The 19,416-nt window shown below is 51.8% G+C and overlaps 1 protein-coding gene across 2 annotated transcripts in view; it reads left to right on the top strand.

The window, feature by feature from the left end:
- Positions 1-19,209, top strand: part of SPRED2 (sprouty related EVH1 domain containing 2) — a 128,478-nt gene extending 109,269 nt beyond the window's left edge. For both annotated transcript variants that reach the window (XM_075535208.1, XM_075535207.1), the window contains 2 exons: positions 11,790-11,939; positions 15,642-19,209. In XM_075535208.1, the coding sequence (XP_075391323.1) occupies positions 11,790-11,939; positions 15,642-16,310 (819 nt within the window). In that variant the 3' untranslated portion in view covers positions 16,311-19,209. The remainder of the gene's footprint in view (positions 1-11,789; positions 11,940-15,641) is intronic.
- Positions 19,210-19,416: the final 207 nt, after the last annotated feature.

Here is a 19,416-nt window from a genome sequence, read left to right as displayed (position 1 = left end):
GAGGGAAGTGGGGAAGGAGGCGAGCCAGAATCCCTCCTGGCTTTGTCCTGTGACCCATAGGGGACTCGCCTGCTGTTCCAGGGTGCATGGAATAACAAAGACCCCAGGAACAGGCCCTGCTTCCTGACTCAGGAGCTCCGTGGGCAAGGTGCTCGGCTCTGCTCCCTGGAGTCTGTGTAGCCCCCCAGGTTTGTGGTCCATGACCCTGGTTCCATTTGTCTACAAATTGGGACCTATTATTAATAGCACCTCATCTCCCCAAAAGCCCAGTAATCAAGCCATTGGCTGTGACAGATTCTCCCCACTCCCGCACAGGAGTCCTCAGGACTCTTCCTTCGGGAGTCCTCTGGTCTGAGCACCCCCACCACCCTAAGACAGTAAGTGGGGCCTTGGAAAATGAGAGCCCCCAAAGCCAGCATCTACCCACACTGCTGCAGTGTCTGCAGCATCCAGTGTTTGTGGACGTCTAAAACTGTCATTGGAAAGGCAGTTGTTTAGAACCTGTTAGAACTCATTGATTTTCTCACATCCCCTGCCAGGGATTCTGACCCACAGTGACCCCTGTTAAAGAAGTTGACCCCTGTCAACTGTCCATCTTTGAGACCAGGACGGCCTCATTTTTCTCCCAAGGAGCTTCTTGGTGGGTTCAAACTGCTGACCTTGCGGTTGGCAGGCCAGCAGTACAGACCCCACTATGCCACCAGGGCTGCTTCATGTAATGAGCAGAGTGTCCATGGTGATGTCCCCCCACCACAACAGCCTGTAAGGAACCAAGGGCGCAGCATTGCCCGTGGAGAAACCCAGAGCTTCACCTTGCAGAGTCAGGTGTCTTGCCCCTTCCTCTTCCGCTGCTAGATCCATCTGGAGAAGGAGGCTTCCAACAGCAGTTGCAAGAATGGAGTGAAAAGATAGTGGGATTTGATGTTCCCTCACACCTCCTTGTGTTTCAGGGGAGTTCTTGGGGGCTAGGCGGAGAAAGTTAGGACAGCATGGGAAGTGTCATTATGCTCAAGGGCATAGACCAGGAGTCCTCAAACCTTTTAAATGGTCCAGGTCACTGTCCTTCAGACCCATTGGAGGGCCAGAATATAGTTTTAAAAAAGCTATGAACAAATTCCTATGCACACTGCACATATCTTATTTTGAAGTAAAAAAAGAAACAGGGCAAAAGCACCCGGTGGGCTTCAGTTTGAGAACTCCTAGCCTAGACACTTTTCAGGTGTTGAACATTGGGGACCAACCCTCCCTCCAGGTCAGAGATGGGACCTGCGGTGCCCCAGGTGGGCAGCAGATGTTCTCAGCTTTACCCTGGCATTGGCCTGCCCTCCTGACTTCCCAGGTGGATAGGACTGGTAATCCCTTGGGGTAGAAACGCCATCCTGGTTGCCCCTTCCCCCCCCCCCGCCCCCCATCTACTCTGGCCCATTCCAACATGGTGGTCTCTGCAGTCTCCTCTGGCCTAGTAAACACTCCAACAGCCTCCTGCCCAGCCTCGACTCTGCTTTTCCTGAGTTCTTGATAGGTACAGCCTTCAGGTCTCCTAATATTTCTCCTCTGACCTAATATGATTGTTCTCTCACCTTTAAAATCTCACAGCACTTTGACCTTTTATTTCTCTCTTGCCACTTCAAGCCAGTCTCTTTCTTTCACTGTTTAATTTGCTGAATGTATCCCTGCACAGTTAAACACTAATCATTGTGATCTCTTCAGCCCTATGGTATTTGCTCTGTAAAAAAAGGCCAAACTCGGGGTGATGGAGGATGATGTAAGATAGGAAAATAATAATCTATAATTTATCAAGGGTTTGTGAGGGAGGGCGAGCAGGAGAAGGAGGGAGGGGTAAGAAATGGGGAGCTGATGTTAGGGGCAGAGCAGCTAGTGATTTCGAACTGCTGACCTTGAAGTTAGCAGCCCAAAGTGTAACCCCTATGCCACCAGCTTCCTCACTTGCCCTATAGGTGCTCAATAATGTCCCTTTATGTTCTTGTGGCTTCTCTTCCCCCCTCTCCAGTATTTCCCTCCGTTTCTTAGATGGCATGGTTTCCTGGAGATGTGCGATCTGGACCTCAGAGAGCATAACAATCTTAGACTTTCACACTGTCTTCGTTGCGCTATTGTTAGGGGGTTGGGCATTTACAGGTGGGTGAATTTGAGGGCTTCTCCATGGATTGGGGACAGGTCATGCTAGCTTCATTTTCTGTTTGGTGACTGTAATAGACTGGGCTGGCTAGAGAAAAAAATTCATTGACACTCATATGTATGAGAACTTTATATCTAGACGTAATTATGCATCAATAAAACATCACAGCCCTGTCCAGATCGTGTCTATAAGTTTGATATTTTAGCCCCTAAGTCTGATATTGGCCCATGAATTCCTCTTCAGACTCACACAGCACATGCAATGATGCTGGAAGATCACAATCTGTCCAGTGGAAAGTCCTCTGGATCCAAGGGCAGTGGACACCTCTCCAGGGCTCTGGCTGCCATCAACCTGGCTCCATGTGGCTTATCAACATGACTGTGAAGCAGAGAGAGTGTGTGTCCCGCCTCCAGGGAGGTAGAGAGGCTGTGACCTGATTGACAGGCTGGACTCCTCCCCTTCATTCTTTTATTAAGTTGACATGAAACTGTGTGACCACCACAGTGGCGCTCAGTCCCCAGCAGCATGAGCCGCTGCTGCAGGCTTCTGCCTGGGCATGCCTCCGCTGGCCCTCACTTCAGCATTCTCCCTCGCAGCCCTCTCCACTCGATGGTGAGCTTCTGTTACACTGGTTAACCCAGGTGGCAAGGACGTACCCACTGTGAGATATCATTGCACGAGGGAATCCCAGGGTCTGAGCCATTTGATCCCAAGATGTAACATGAATAGAGCCAGGAATACAAAGCCGCCAGAGATGGGTAGCCTTCTGTGCTGGGAGGTTTACGGCATTGCCTCTAGCCTGCTCTTGACGGTGCCTCCAAGAGGCAGGTCCTTCTGTGGTGCTTTTGATAAACTTGAGCTCCAACGATAAGCTAAGTTGGTTTGCTCCCGGGCTCCAGGCAGACTTCTTCGAAGCTCCCCGCAGCCTGGAGCCTGGAAGGAAGTGGGGGTTGTAGGAGTAGAGAATGCAGCTGTCGGGTGTGTGCCCTTCTAGAGCACTCTGATCTAGAGTCTGGGCAGGTGTCGTCAGGGCTTCAGCTGCCCTTGGGATGAGTGGTTGGACTCTGGCTCTAAAGCTGAAGGATTAGGGAAATATTTGATTAAGAGAAAAGATACTTGGGCTCACCCAACAGCCTTCGAGGTCATTCAGACCCTTCGTGGAACTGCTCTGTGGGGCTTCCGAAACTGTCAATCTTCATGGAATCCTGGGGCTTCCCCTTTCCCAATAAGCCTGGACCTGATGGGTTCAAACCATCCACCTTTTGGTTAGCAGCACAGTGCTTAACCCAGCACACTACCAGAGCACCTAGTGACATGGAGGGTTTATAAATGAGCTAAGACTTCCATCGTCCATCCTTCAATGCGATCTACTTGGTAGCGAGTTCGCGGAAAAGAGGAAGAGCTTCAACGAGATAATAACAACAATATACAAGTCTGAAAACCAGGAATTAATAGTACAGCCATGTAATGGATCGAATTCTGTCCCTCCCCCTCCCCCCCCCCACAAGCTCTGCATCCTAAATCCTAACCTGTTTGGCTGTGGGTGTCCCATTTGGAAGTGAGTTGCCCTGGCTAGCTTAAGCAGAGAGGGGTGGTGTGTGGTAGGTCTGCAGTCACTGTCCTTAGAGAGAGAGATTAAACAAGGGATCCAGAGAGGCAGAGGTGGGAGGAGAGACATGACAAGACCAGGAACCAGGGAGCAGAAGTTGCGGGAACAACGACACTCCCCCCACCCCAAGCCAGCACTCTGAATTTGGACTTCCTGTCTCCTAAACTCTGAGAAAATCCATTCCTGTCTGTTCAGGTCACCCACCTGTGGTGACAAACGAGCCATCCACCAGAAGAAAAAGCCGCCATGTGACCTTCTTTGGGGAATGAGAAGCTGAGCTAGACGGCCATTTGTGCGTTTCAATGTGACAGGTATTTCTTTGGCTTTTAAAAGCAAAGGAAGACTGCTCAGTTTTCTGATATGTGTAGCCAGGGGAGAAGGTGGATTCGAGAGACCTCCCTCGGTTATGGCCTCGCTGGCCACCCCTCCGTCCATCTGGATGGTTACGGAGGTCTCCCAGAGAGTATGTTCTGTGACTTGGGGCATACCACAGTGGCCCTCTCTGGTTTTTTTCTGCACAGCATTAGGAAGTAGGATTCCTGCCTGCCCTGCAGGAGACCGGGGTTCAATTCCTAGCCAGTGTATGTCCCTCTTGGCCAGCCCCCACCTGCCTATCCACAAAGGCTCGTGTGTGGCTACTCTGGGAACAGGTTTGAGCTGCGCTTGCAGATGGGAGGTTGCATGTGTTTGGCTGGGTTGTCTAGAGAAACAAAACCAGCGACCCTCATATATGTGTAAGAAAGCTTTATATCAAGGAGTCATCTTCTATCAGGAAGACATCCCAGTCCAAATTAAGTCTCTTGGTGCAATGCTAGCCGGAGCTGATGATGCAGAAAGATTACCTAGGAGGCAGGGCGATCACAGGCCAGTGGGTGCAGACCCGCCTGGATCCAAGGTCAGGGGAAGCACAGCTCCTAGAGTCAGCCAGCCCACATGGAGTCACCCTTGGGAGACAGAGTCCCAGCAAGGAGGAAGGTGAAGGGGCAGGGAGAGAGAAGTTCTCACTGCCTATCTTATAAAAAACCCACACGTCCAAGGGAGGCACCATCAGTCTGTGACCTGATTGCCAGTTTGGACTCTACAGAAGGGCAAGTTGACCTAAGATCCAACTGTAGCAACACACTAGGAGTAAAGGCCTAGCGATCTGTGTCTGAAAGTCAGCTGAGCCCTAGAGATCACAGTGGCCCCATTCCCAATCAGATGTGTGAGTGACTCAGGACCTTTCCTGTGTATGGCAGCCGACCACCACAGGATGTCTCCCATGTAAATAAAGCAGCATGATACATGCATGGGGTACCTGACACACATTCAGTGGGTGAGACTGTTTGACTTGCTTGGCAAGCTGTAGACATACGTGCTTAGAGCACTGGTTCTCAACCTGTGAGTCATGACCCCTTTGGGGGTTGAAGGACCCTTTCATGGGTTGCCTGACTGGTAACAGTAGCGAAATGACAGTGATGAAGTAGCAATGAAAATAATTTTATGGTGGGGGGGGGGGTCACCACAACACGTGGAACTGTATTAAAGGGTCACGGCCTTAGGAAGGTTGAGGGCCACTGGCTTAGAATCACAGGTCTCAGAGTTGGAAGAGACTTTGAGTTCATCTGATCTATTGACCTTTATTTCTTTCAAGCAAATAAAGTTGGATTTGCCGCCTTTTATAGACACCGTTGACGAAATGGCCCTAGAGTCAGCGGGGTGACTTGGGAAGATCACATAATGAGTTCGTGGCAGAGGCGCCGTGAAGCCCACCTTGCAAACTTTTCCATTCAGCACGGCGTCCTCCTCTCCCTCCGTTGAATAATTCTGTTTATGGGATTCCAGCCATTCTGCTGTTTAAACAAATGCCAAACCATGGTTGAAGTTTAGGATTCTGCCGGCTCCCGGGCAGGAAAGGGAGGCATTAAAGGATGCCTCTGCAGATCCTGCCGCCCGTGGGTTCTTCCTACGGAGGCCAAACACGTCAAAACCCACTGCCCGGGAGTCGACTCCAAAACTCATCACAACCCTATCCGCCAGAGTGTCCCGACCGTGCCTGTCTTTGGGGGCACGTAGCCTGAGCTGTCTCCTATGGAGCACGCTGTCTGTGAGTTTGAACCACCGACTTTGGGGTTAGCAGTTCAACACGTAGCCAACAGCCAGTGGCTCTCAACCCTCCTGTTTGCTCTGCTTGTCTTAAGCCTGGTTTTCTCCCATCAGGTTGAAGCAGGTGTGGTGGTGGTGGGCCTTCCTCTTGATTCCTGCTCATTCTCAGGGCTACCCAGCTGTTCTGACTCTCAGCGACCCCGTAGGGGAGTAGAACTGCCCCCCGGGGGGGGTTGCTAGGCTTGAATGTGACAGGAACAAGGCCGCCAGGTCTTCTCCTAAGCAGCTGCATGCTTAGGGAGCTGTGCCACCAGGGCTCCTGAAGTTTAAACGGTGCCCAGAGAGTTTGGGGAGGTACTGAGACGGCTCTGCGCCAGTAGAATCCCTCAAGAGAGTTAGCCCCCAGATTCGATGGCAAACACCGTGCGGAGGGCCTTCCCTGCTGTGTCTCGGGAGCAGGGGACTCTGTGGGCCATGCTTTGGCCAACTGCAAAGGCCGTCCTTCCTTGGCACACGTGGGTCTTCATTCTCCCTTGGGGCCCAGGTGTCGGACTGGGATTGGACTTCTGTTTGGGGGGTCAGCATGGGGCCTGGCATCCTTAGGTGGGCACCCGGCCTCCCTACAGACACATACCACAGCTCTCCTTCCCACCACGTTTTGCCCCCCACTGGGAAGCATGGTCTCTCCTCATACCCTGGGCTTGACCCTTTGACATCCTGTTTATTGCCAGCTGCATTTTATGGCTCTCTGGCTTTTCGGAGCAGTTGTCCCTAATGACATCCTGGATCTGCTCATCCGCCACCCCAGGTGTTTTTTTAGAGCCAGTCGTTAAAACCAACTTACTAAGGAGCAATTTGGTTTGTCCGGATGGCTTTTTTGAATGCTTGCAAATTGTGCTTTATTTTCATCTCCGGTGACAGGGAGGAAATCGGTTCAGTGCCTTCTGTGATCCTCAAGGCTTCATTGGTGGAAGGGGAAGAGCAATGGGAAAGCACAGATCTTTTCCTTTCTGGGACGTTTCCGTGCGTGCCCCCCCCCCACCCGCTAGACATTAAGGCTGTGTGTGACATTGCCAACTTTGTAAGGAGTGGGTTAGCTAACCGGTGAGATGGCGGAATGGTGGGAGATTCCCCTGCGTTTGGTGTGCTTGCCATCTTGCGAGAGGCGTGGGTCCTGAACTTGGTTCTGCCGTTATTTAGCTGCGGTCTTTGACCCATTGGACTGGAAAGCTGCTCAGGGTGCACACGCTCCCTTTGAAGTTGCTGGTCGTTGACCCCAGGGGAGGGGAAGGAAGGAAACGGCCCTTCCGTGGTGTGGTGTGAACTTTTCTCTGCCCCTCCACCCCCAAAACAGTCGCTGCATTTCCACACTGTACTCAGTCCCCACGGCCCCCCTGTGTAGTGCAGGCTGAGACGGACACAGTGAAGATTCAAGACCCGGGTCCCAGAGAGACACAGTAGCTTCTGGTAGGTTACGTCCCAACTCCCCGAGAATGCAAACTCAAGCCTGTTTGCTACCTTTCAGAGAAGATTGGCCAGAAAGAAAAAAACTAAAAACATTGGTTCAGCCGATCTCAGTGGGCTTTACGTATGAAACACGCCAGAGGCTTCTCACTGCAGGGGAGGAGTCTTTCCACAAGTGCGCTGGGGTTGAAGCATCAGCCATCTCTTGAGACGGGCTCTCTGGCCCCTCTGATACTAAAATCCCCATCCTTTTCCCCCCACCAACTTTTGAAGCCCCTTCATATATTCTCCCTTGAGATGGGTGGAATCATTGAAAGACAACCTGCTGACTTCCCCAGAAGTCATTAACACAGGATGGCTGAACCTCAGATGGCCCTGACCCCTTATTGTCCAATTTTTGTATAAAGCAAGGCCTTCCCCGTGACATCTGCCAGGACTGACTGGCCAGTGGTCAAGCCTTGCCTCTCTGATAAACCAGAGACCCCAGAGGGGAAGGGGAGCTGGAAACCCAGCCAGACAGGAGCATGTGGCCCCCCAAAAGGACAGCGGGAGGTTCTATAGATGGCACACAGCAGAGGAGTGGAGATGTTGGGAAACTTGGATATGTCTGGGTGTGTACGGGCCTCAGTGGGCTGTGCGGTAGAAGAGCTTGACCTCGTTTCTCCGAGCTGCCCTGGGTCCATTGCTTTTACGTTGTATTCGTGTTAGACAGTGTGGGTCAGAAGCAAGACCCAGTGCCCCAGAGAGTCTCCCCACCTGGCTCGCTCTGAGCTGCTGGCCTTGGCAGCAGAGGCTCTGGCGTGGCTAGGTCAGGAAGGTGAGCTGTGTGCGCATCTCCCCGGGTCTTCTGGGCCTGTGACTGGGAGATGCCGGAAGCCCTGTCGGCCTGCCATCCTCTGACAAAGGTCTGAGGACTTTGCACTTGACTCTGTGTGGTGGGAGTCAGGGCAGAAGGCTGGGTGCATCCAAAGGTGACGTTTCTGCCCGGCTCATGCTCACTCAGGGAAACAGGTGTGCCTCATTCTCAGAAGGGCTGTCCACGCACGGTTCACCTGGACACAGGTCACAGAAAGGAGGGCGGGTTAGGGAGTGGATAACGAAGTCAGAGGTAGCTTGAGTGTAATATCTGGGTTTCCAAGAACTCAGTACTGGCTTGGTGTCACAAAGGTGAAGCCCAGAGTGACGCCCGAGCTAATAGATGGCTGAACTGTGGGTGTTGGGAAAGAACTGAATTCTTCCATCACTGAAGGGCCCTTATCAGTCACCATGAAGGCACTCATGGAGAACTTTTCAAAACCTTTGTGCTGTGAGTCATCAGCCTGGATCTCCTGGGTCTATATCAAGAAGGGTCTTGCGCCTTCTGGGAAAAGCACTGTCATCACAACAAAGCTCCTCCCTCCCCGTGTAGGATGTAAACTCCCGGTGTTTGGAAGTAGACATGGCTTATGGAGTTCGCACTGGCCTCTGGTCAGAGAGCCAGCAGTTCAGGCCCAGCTCTGCCGCTGACCAGGTGCTGGGAGGCCGGTGCTTTGTCTAGCTGAGTCTCACCTTCTTGGGTGTGACCAAGCCAAAAACATTGCCCCAAGTCCATATGGGCTTATAGCCATCCAACAGGCTGGCTCAACTGCCCCATGGGGTTCCTAAGGCCATAATCACTACAGAAAGGTATTGCTACATTTTTCTCCGCTGGAGCGACTGGTGGGTTTGAACTGCCAACCTTCTTGTTAAACCACTGTTCACCAGGGCTCCTTGTCCACACGTGACGCTGGACTCAAAGCTCACTGCCATCCAGGCAGTGATGACTCACAGCGACCCCCTGTGGGTTACCGAGACCGGCTGTTGACGGGAGCAGAAAGCCCAGTCTGTCTCCCTCAGGAGGCACTGGTGGTTTCAAACTGCCGACCCTGCAAATCGCTGTCCAGTGTGTAACCACGACACCGCCGGCGCTCCTTCCGTGTGTGACAGGAGGTGGTATTCACCTGTGGTGTTGTGGGGAGGAAGTGTGGCCTCACCCGGTGTGAGATTGATGCCTTGTTCTGTCTGATCACCAGCCGCCATACGTGTTGAGAAAACATGCAGCCTCTGCGAAATCTTACGGGTGTGGAGGAGGCCCCAGACAGGAGTTTAAAAGAAAGTAGACAAACTTGTATCAGTTTGGTTTCCTTTCAGCTATTGGGATTTGAGGGGACCCAGTAAAGAGCCCTCTTTGCTGTCTAACTTCTGAATCGATGGTGGGGGAGAAAACAAAGCACTCATCAGATAGGAGATAGTCTGTCACGGACAAGGCCACTCCTGACGCTCCCCTCAAGTGGGTGACCCTGCACTGCACCCCAGGATTAGCTGAGACCCACGGCCTCCCCACAGTGTGGTCACATGAATGGCTGCCCCACATGCTCTCTGCCAGTGGGTGTCCCCCAAAGGACAGCCGTGGCCTGCTCTGCCTGCCCATTTCCACTGCACTGCACTGGTGGGGACGTAGAGTCCTGGCTGCCACCCTACCACAGAGCAGGACCTGAGAGTGAGCTGAAAGGACATCCAAGGGACTCTCTTGCTCCTGTTCCAATGAGGGAGGGGGTTCCTAGATGGGTCTAGATTGTGTCTGGGGCCCTCCTGACTCACCTCTGCTTCACGTCAGCCAGGATCCTGGGACTAAGGCCCTGGTTTCAGAGCCTGAGTGCGTGGGGATGTCGTGGTACAGGTCAGACGGTGAGAAGATTTACCCCCGTGCAAAGGCGGCCACCACGGTCACCAAGCCACATGCACAGAGGTTAGGAGCGGCTGTCCACCTGTGGTTGGATGTGTTGCCACCAGAAGTGAACAAAACATAAAAAGAGAAGAAACCAACGGTGTAAAATATGAAAACAACAATAGTATACAATTGATCAAGGGTTCGCGAGGGGGAGTGGGGTGGAGGGAGAGGGAGCAAAGAGGAGCTGATCACCAGGGCTCCAGTAGAAAAACATGTTTTGAAAATGATAAAGAAATCCACTGGCATGCACTGTGAGACTGGAAGCACCCCCACGTCGTCACACGGATCAAATGGAATCCGGGGAGCAGGGGGAGGCAGTGCCCCCCGAGAGTTGCTGCACCACACAAAGCCTGCTGCCTCTGCAGCCTGTCACCCTCCAAGTCTTGAAAACCACATGATGGAAATATGGGCACGTGTGTGTGTCCCCTTACTCGAAGTCTCCCCCCTCCCCACCCTGAGTCTATATTAACTTGCTAAATGGGAAGGGAGAGGGGAGAATTAAGGGGATTTTCCTAAATTTTCTTGTTTTTCTTACCCTGCCTCACCCACAAGGACTGAAAGTGGTTAACAAACGTGTGTTCAATGCATAAATGAGCCGGGGAGACCAAGAGAGAGAGGCCGATGGTCTCTGTACTTGCCAGACAGAGGTCTCCTGGGTAGTCACCTGAATGGGTACAAGGCTGCTCGCCCAATGTGGGAGTTCAAGTCTACCCAGAAGCACCTCAGAAGAAAGGCCTGGCAATGAGGAAAACCCGTGGAGCACGGCGACAATGTGGAGCACACACGGGCCCCAGGAGTTGGAACCCGCTTGGCGGCCACTGGTTCATTTACCCCAGGGGCTTTTGGCAAGTCCTCAGGAAAAGAAAAGAGAGCCATCGATGGAGACAACCAGCAGACCAGCAGATAGATGCGAAGGGTCATGGCAGGGAGGCTGGCCGGAAAGGAGGAGCTCCCACAGCGAGTACCAGGAAGAAAAAATGTCCCAGAGTTGGTTGGGGCCACAGTCGCACAAGTCCTGGGAGGGTGACTGAACCCTAAGATGCAGGAGACGTGAACTGAATGTCCGTGAAATCGTTTCAAAAAAAGATCAGTTTTTCCATGAACTTTCTGAAGCCCCTTTGTTCTTGAGTTGAATGTCGGGAAAAACCTCTAGGCCAAGAGAAACCGTATTTTTTATTTCTCCCACCTGTTTGGGGGAGGAGGAAAGACCCACCCCGCTAAGGAAGTGGGAGGTGGCGTGGGGGTTCTGGGAACCCCGGTTTTATAGACACTTGTCTGCGGTCCTGGCAAAGGGGCAGTGTGATTGACTTCACTAGTGGGGCCGGAGGAAGCGGTGGTGGTGGGTGACCTCCCTGCAGAATCAACCCCTGATGCTGATACATGGGGCTCAAGCCAGGGTGGGGTTTGAACAGAGAGATAGTCTCTGGTCGCTGGCTTTGCAGGAAAAGACGTTGTTGGCATGGAATACATGGAGAAGACCCGGATGTCCGGGGCCGTTCCCCAAGCCTGGTTGCTGCTCTCCACCGGGAGAAAACAAACCTGACCTCCAAGGTCTGCTGACTGCCTTTCTTTACGCCTCACGTTTGAACAATGAACTCGGGGTTTGAGGAAGTCCAGCAAGACAGCACAACGGAGGAAGGGACCATATTTGAAGAGAGCATTGTAACGGTCTGATGTGTGTGTGTGTGTTTATGCGTATGTGGTTCGTGTTCATTAATGGCTGGTGTCCTCTCTCCAAACAGACAGCTACAGATAGTTCGTCTAACTCCTCTCAGAAGAGGGAACAACCTACTCGGACAATCTCTTCTCCCACATCCTTTGAGCACCGGAGAATTTACACCTTGGGCCACGTCCATGACCCGTTCCCCTCCGACCCCTATCACCTCGAACAGGTGAGCTGCCCCTCCTAGACCACGTCTCTGTTCATACCCACAAAGGACCCCTCGAAGCAGGTACTTAGCATTCTCAGCTTGTAGATCAGGAGGCTGAAACTGAGAAGGGTGGGTGGGGTGAGCGTCATGTCCAGGTTGGTCTTTCTATCTTTCAGCCTCTGCGAAAGCACAAAGCTCACCATAGGACGAAAGGAAGCCTCCCACTGGGCTTGAGGCCCCCACCCCCTGGCATCAGGGCTGCAGGCCCCGTCTTGCTCGGGACATGTAGCTGGAGTCTGTCATTCAGGGATGCAGCACATTTTTACTGAGCGGCTGCTCAATGGAGCAGATCCCCAAACTGAGGGACTGGACCCAGTACCTGATTGGGAGGGATGTTTCCACTGGGAAACTCTGAGATCAGACCAGAGCAGCTCAGGGCAAGGAGTTGTGGGTTTGAGGGTTTTTGTTTTTTCTTAATTGTCATCATTGTTTTTTAACATGCACCCACTGAGTTGATGCCAACTCACAGCAACCTTACAGGATAGGGTAAAACTACCCCCTGTGAGTTTTCAAGAATTACTCTTAACAGGAGTCGAAAGTCTCATCTTTCGCCCTGGGAGCAACTGGAGGTTTCAAACTGCTGACCTTGCAGCGAAGAGTCTAACGTGGAACCACCACGCCACGGGGGGTGTTGCTTTTTTTTAACATAAGTTAGATTTATTTGGCTCTTTAAAAATACACACACACACACATATTGCTTGCTTCCTAATGCTGAGGTATTAAAATGTTCTTCGTTAAAGCCACATTATGATAGCACTGGTTGGAAAGTCATTCCTTGCAAAGTAAAATATTAGCAAGGCCTATTGTCTACTCCCATGATTTACTTGGAAAGCCTACTGGATTTTTGTTCCTTCCCCAAAGCCTGGAAAGTCCTGAGGTCAAAGTCTGAGTGGGACGTTGGGCAAATCGAATCAGATGTGGCCCTTGCCCTGGAGGAGTTGGCGGGCCGGCAGGAAGTAGTGGGCACCCCGATCACAGCCGTTGCAGGGCAGCTTCGATAACAACTCCCTAGTGTGTCTGCATGGAAACCTGCCGGGCTCTGTGCTGACACTCAACCTGGGTGGTGCTTAGTTGCTGCCAAAATTCTGACTCTTGGCGAAAACCCCTCGTATGCAAAGTAGGATTGTTTTCTAGGGTTTTTAAAGCTTCAGTCTCTGGTTGCACTATGGGTTAAGCATTGGCCAGCTCATGGAAAGGTCAGCAGTTCAAGCCCATCAGGCAACCCACAGATGAATAGTGACCTACGTAGTCTTCCTCCATATGGATTGATAGCCTTGGGATCCCTCAGGCAGTTCTACTCCACCCATAGGGTCGCTTTCAGAAGTAACTTGACCACATGGTGGAAACTTCCAGAAGCTGACCTCCAAGCCTGTAGATTTGAACCGTCAACCTTTTAGCTAATTGTGTTACTCCAGGTAGACTAAAGAAAAAAATCCATAGACACTCACATGTATATAAGAGCTTTATATACAAGAGCAGTTGAATATTGAGAAAGCGTCCCAGCCCAGTCCAGATCAAGTCCACTTCAGACTCTAGAAACACATGCAATGACGCCAAATGCAGGAAGGTCACAGGCCAGTGGGGGGGAGTCTTGTGGATCCAGTTGCTTTGTAAGCATCCCAGCGCTGGCAGGGGTCTCCCCGTGGTTCCTCCAGCTCCCATGGTTCTGGCTACATCAGAGTAGCTTCATGTGGTTTCTCATCAGCAGTGTCTCGAAGGGAGTGAGCAGGGAGAGAGAGTGTGTCCCTCCTCCAATGAGGAAATACAGGAATTCCAGAATCCTCAGGGGAAGGCCATGCCCACACAGAGGCCTCATTGGCTCTACAAAGATTGACAGGCTAGACTCCACCCCTTCACTTGTAATCCTCTCAAATTGACAACAGATTATATACCGTATATACTCGTGTATAAGCCAAGTTTTTCAGCACATATTTTATGCACTTTTTGTGGTAAAATTAGGTGCCTCAGCTGATATTCTGGTCGACTTATACTCGAGTATCTACAGTGGCTACCACACTAGCCCTTGAAATTCAATAGTTCAAAACCCTCAGCTGCTCCAGGGGAGAAAGATGAAGCTTTCTGCTCCTATGACGATTTACAGCCTTAGAAACACAGAGGCAGTTTTTCTCCGTCCAGGGTCCCAATGAGTCAGGGAGCTTTTGTTTCGTTATTGTTTGTTTGTTTGTTTGGTTGGTTGGTTGTTTTCCCTGGTTTAACTGTTTATGTGACCTAGATGTCTTGGCGTTCTCACCACAGTCCTATGCGAATTTGTAGACAGAACTGAGTCTCAGCAGCTTGCTAGTAAGTTGGGTTTCAGGATTTGACTCCAGTTGAGGTCTCTCCAGAGCCGTTCTCCTGAAACCTCAAAGAGCCTGCCTGTCCAAACGGGTGTCCAGGGTGGGCGATCTAGTTTCCGGCCCTGTTGCAGGGCAGACTTCCACATGTTCATGCAATAAATTTATTCCGCATCTCTGCCCCAGACAAAGCACCTTTGTAAATTGTGGCCCAAGTAACAGCCGTGAAAGCTCTCTCCCTGGGGGGAAACGCAGTCTGGATTTGCAGGCTGTGCTGTGCCCGTGGGTCCGGCCTGCCTGAATTCTGATTCCAGCTCAACCACTGAGGCAGGATTCAACCTCCTGCTCTCTCTGGCTTCCCAAACGGATTCCCAAGAAACTTGGGGGAGGGGGCTTAAAAGTTTCCCAGGGGGGACCCCTGTTGTGTTTCTGAGCATGAGAGAGACAGCACGTACAGCCCCAGTGGACACCTAGATAATGAAGTTCCATGAAACAGCACTTAGCTGATGGTTGGCGGCCGGGACACACACTGCTACCAGTGTTCATTTAAGGAAAAGACAAGACGGTGTGACAAGAGAGAACCTAAACCCCCAACCAAGCCCACTGCCATCGAGTTGATTCTGATGCATAGCGAGCGTTTCCAGGGTTTCTTAGTTTCCAGGACTATAAATGTTTATGGGAGCAGGCAGCAGGGTCTGTTTGCCACTGGAGCCGCTGGTGGGCTTGAACCACTGACCTTGTGGTTTGCAGCCCAACACCTAACCCACAGTGCCACCAGGCCTCCCAAAGAGAGCCTGCTAGAAACAAAATCAGGCAAAACCAGTCAGCTGCCCATAGTCCCCTGTGCCCTCGGGTGGGTTCTGCGTTTGAAAATCCATGCAGCTGTTCTCCATGGTTCTCTGCGCAGCACAGTGGAAGAAATGTTGGTCTGGACCTGTTGACTCGATTTCCTGAAGCCGCCCCACAGTGGAGACTCAGGATTAGAAATACTGAGAATTTGGATGGCTCAGTCGTCCCCAGACACTCTGCCATCGGCAGTGCCACCTCACAGGGAGCGACCCTATAGGACAGGAGAACGGCCACTTTGGATTTCCTAGACTGGTCACGCTTTATAGGAGTTAAAAAAAACAAATAATTTTTAAAGCCTCGTCTTTCTCCCACCGGGTTTCGAACTGCCAACCGGTGGTTGGAAACCCAACGCAGCACCCACTACACCAGCAGGGCTCCTTAGTAATTGCTAGGACGGGAAATGCCCTGGTTGGGGTGAGCGCAGGGTGCATCCTTGGAGAATGGGGGGTGCACTGGGGGGCCCGGGGGAGCGGACTTGGTCCCTGCCCTCAAACCCTGTCTCCTTTTTCACTTGGGACAGCCGCCGCCGCAAAGGCCCTACCGCCAGGTGAGCTTCCCGGACGACGACGAAGAGATCGTGCGCATCAACCCCCGGGAGAAGATCTGGATGACGGGATACGAGGATTACCGGCACGCCCCGGTCCGGGGCAAGTACCTGGACCCCGCCGAGGACGCGGACTCGTACGTGCGCTTCGCCAAGGGCGAGGTGCCCAAGCACGACTACAGCTACCCCTACGTGGACTCCTCCGACTACGGCCTCGGTGAGGACCCCAAGCGCCACGGGGGCAGCGTGATCAAGACCCAGCCCTCGCGGGGCAAGTCCCGGCGGCGGAAGGAGGACGGCGAGCGCTCCCGGTGCGTGTACTGCAGGGACATGTTCAACCACGAGGAGAACCGGAGGGGCCACTGTCAGGATGCGCCCGACTCCGTGAGAACTTGCATCCGCAGGGTGAGCTGCATGTGGTGCGCGGACAGCATGCTCTATCACTGTATGTCGGACCCCGAGGGAGACTACACAGACCCTTGCTCGTGCGATACCAGCGACGACAAGTTTTGCCTCCGGTGGATGGCTCTTCTTGCCTTGTCTTTCTTGGCCCCCTGTATGTGCTGTTACCTGCCCCTCCGGGCCTGCTACCACTGTGGCGTGGTGTGCCGGTGCTGCGGCGGGAAGCACAAGGCGGCCGTATGACTCAGTTTCCCTCCTCCCCTGCCGCCGTCCACAGCCACAAGACAACTCTTCCACCGCCTCCCCTGCTCCCTAACGGCACCATTCCAGCCCGGGAGCCGCCTGGCGGACCCTCCAGTCGACCCCCGCACCCCGAGCCTTGCACACTCTGCGGCGGCTACACCCGCGCCCGCCCCCACACACGCACAGTGTTCAACGGAAAGGAACCGTCGGTATAGACGCTCTTGTATTCTTAACGACCTGTAATCAAGCTAAATGTCTTATCCATGTGTTTATTTCCTGTCGTTGCCCCTCCCCCTCTTCCAGTCCAAAGGAGACTGCAGTCCAAACTGCTGGGGGGGATGGGGCGGGGGTGGGGGGGGTGGGTTTCATAGTTGATTCCTCAAAGAGCACTCCCTTTGCCCACTCTCAGTTCAGCGTCTGCGTTGTTCCTGCGGAAAGGCGATGTCCGAATGATTGTACCCTGCCACAAGTGTTTTACCTTTGTGATCAGTTCTCATGCACAGGAGGGTTGGCTCATTTACAAACCGCTACCACGAAACCATATTGCACAGCCAAGTTTTTCCCCGGGAGCTGCAGTTTCGATCTTTAGTCCATCATTCTCCGCCCACCCTACCCCCCAAAAAACGAAATCTCTGAAAAATACAAAATTTCTGTTGAGACGATTCAAAACATGAACCCGTCAAAGGACTGAGAATTGAGCCTTAACGTTAGAGGATCAGGAAAATCTCATCAACTGCACCGCAGCCTCTAGGACCAGAGCCTAGAAAGGGATCTAAAGTTTCTATGAGCCTCCCTAAATAACAACAAAACAAACAAAAACCAACCTGTTACCATTGAAGTCCATTCGGATCCACTGGGACCCTGTAGGACTGAACAACTGGCCGGGAAGGGTTTTCTAGGCTCTAAATCCTATCCAGTGGGAGTAGATGGCCACGTCTTCTCCCTTGGGGCTGTGCATGTGTTTGAACTGCCGACCTTCCCATTAGCAGCCAGGCACTTAACCACTGTGTCACGAGGGCTTTTTGCAAGCATCCCTAGTAACCCCTCAAGTAGAACTTTTTACAATGATGTTGCCACCACGTCAAAAAATGTAGCAATATTCCAAGAAGACACTAAGGAAGTCGAAATGTTTTTTGGGAGCCAAACACTATGGAAGGTCACACACAGCAAGGTCGCCACAGACACGTTCCAGAGGATAAACAAAATTAGGATTTTGTGCGCACACACACACACAGCCATTTTATATTATTCTGAGGAGGGATTTTAAATGTCATGAACTTGAAGAGTAGCGTGTTGCTTTTTTTTGTTTGTGGGATTTTGTTTCGGACGCGATCACGTCACCGAATTCCTCTTCATTTATACTTGGGGAGGGTTGGGGCGGGGGGTGGGGGAAACAAGGCCATATGTAAAGAACCCTTCCAATGCCTAAGTGTCTTTGTGCTGCAGCTTCAAACCCAGACGTGCCACATCAGGTGCACGGATGGTGGTTGGGTCAACTGACTGATTCTACCTGTCGCCTTGCCACGTAGGAGGCTTCTCATTCCCTGGGAAAGAGTATTTTTCTAATCGATTGCAAGGAAAAGCCCCATCTTAAGGAAGAACGACAAGCTACGAAGCGTGGTTACCTATACCTAGCATAGTACAATCAGAACCTTGTGGAGACCCACGAGGGTCAGGCTTGCCAACAACGCCGGCTGTTCTTCCCACCACTGTCTTTCTGTGGTGATCTGTTGCCAGCTGAGGGCGCAGCCTGCCCTCCCTCTCCCCTCCAGCCCCCATCCCCTTCTTTATTACACACAGGACATGGGTTGTGGAGGAAAGGGACATTTCTTAACGGGCTGCCAATCATACTGAAAGTGCTAACCTTCATGAGAATGTTCTCAGCCCGTCTGAGAGCCATTCACAGCCCTGCAGCCAGCGCATCCATGTCCATAGGCAGCCAATATGCTTCGGAGTTAGTCGGCAGATGTTTTCGCCCGTTGGAGTTGCTGGGGTGGGCCTCTCCGTTGAGGGACGGAGCAAGAGCACCTCTCCCTTGCCTGGAGAACATCTAGGAAACCCTCAGCCAACCTCTGAAAGCAGTTCCGAGAACAACTTTCCCCCCTTGAAGTCCTTCCTACGGGTCTTTCTCTAAGGTCTCCTCTCGACAAAGCACAACACTAATGTAACGTTTTGTTCAATCGCCGTTCAAGCGCCCTTATTTATTTCCACAAGAATACAGTACACACATTGCAGCCGCCAACCTGTCGTCTTTACTTGGTCGCCGTCTCCTCCCCCCACCCCCTTTACTCCCTTGCCGGTTCCCAACCCCTTGTAAGAGTTAATGCTAACGAATCTGAACTCCACGTCGGCGTTTGTTTTACTTTGTGTTTTGGTTTGTGAAGGCAGCGGTTAAGGGCCCAAGGACAGACATGGGGACATGTATGTAAATAAGTCTCTAATCGCCACACTGCAGCTGAACAGTGCATAGTATTTTCCCAGTCAGCTTTGCCATACTGATGTCAATCATTGGAGAAGAAATTATTGAGAATTGTATTTTTGTATCTGTGGTAACAAAACATTAACCAAAAGATTTTCTGTTTGGACGCTCTTCTCTCTCCCACCTCCAACCCCATCCCTGACCTCTTTCCCCTCAAGCTATTTGCTCTCATTAACAAATTATTAAGTGCCTGAAGCATAATTCATTCTTTACCTGTATACTAAGAAAAAGAAGAAAAAAACACCCTGTTGTATTGATTTTTTTATAATAAGCCTTTTTACCTCTGTGTAAAAAAATATATATATACAAGTGTATGATGTACATTTTAGTTCTTAACTTTTTTTTAATGGTTTCTAATATGTATGACCAATGTAGCCATTGCTTTAAAATGTACCGTGTAAATATAAACACATCCTATCAGACCCCTCTGCCTGTGGGATATTTGTCTGGTAGGAGGCAGGGTGGCCGGAGAGCCCCAGCAGGCTCATGGGATGGGAAGGGGTCATCTCTGATTGGGTCATATTCCCAAGGGGACACTTCTGCTCCTTAGGCCCTGACGCCTCAAGCAAAAGGAATATTCTGTTCAAGGCCTGGGAAAGAGCACCTCGTCCTTGGCTTGGCCACCTA

This window comes from Tenrec ecaudatus, chromosome 17, assembly GCF_050624435.1.
Source record: "Tenrec ecaudatus isolate mTenEca1 chromosome 17, mTenEca1.hap1, whole genome shotgun sequence".
Classification (NCBI taxonomy): domain Eukaryota; kingdom Metazoa; phylum Chordata; class Mammalia; order Afrosoricida; family Tenrecidae; genus Tenrec; species Tenrec ecaudatus.
The sequence above is the reverse complement of the archived record's forward strand: the minus strand, read 5'-3'. Positions and strand labels throughout refer to the sequence as shown.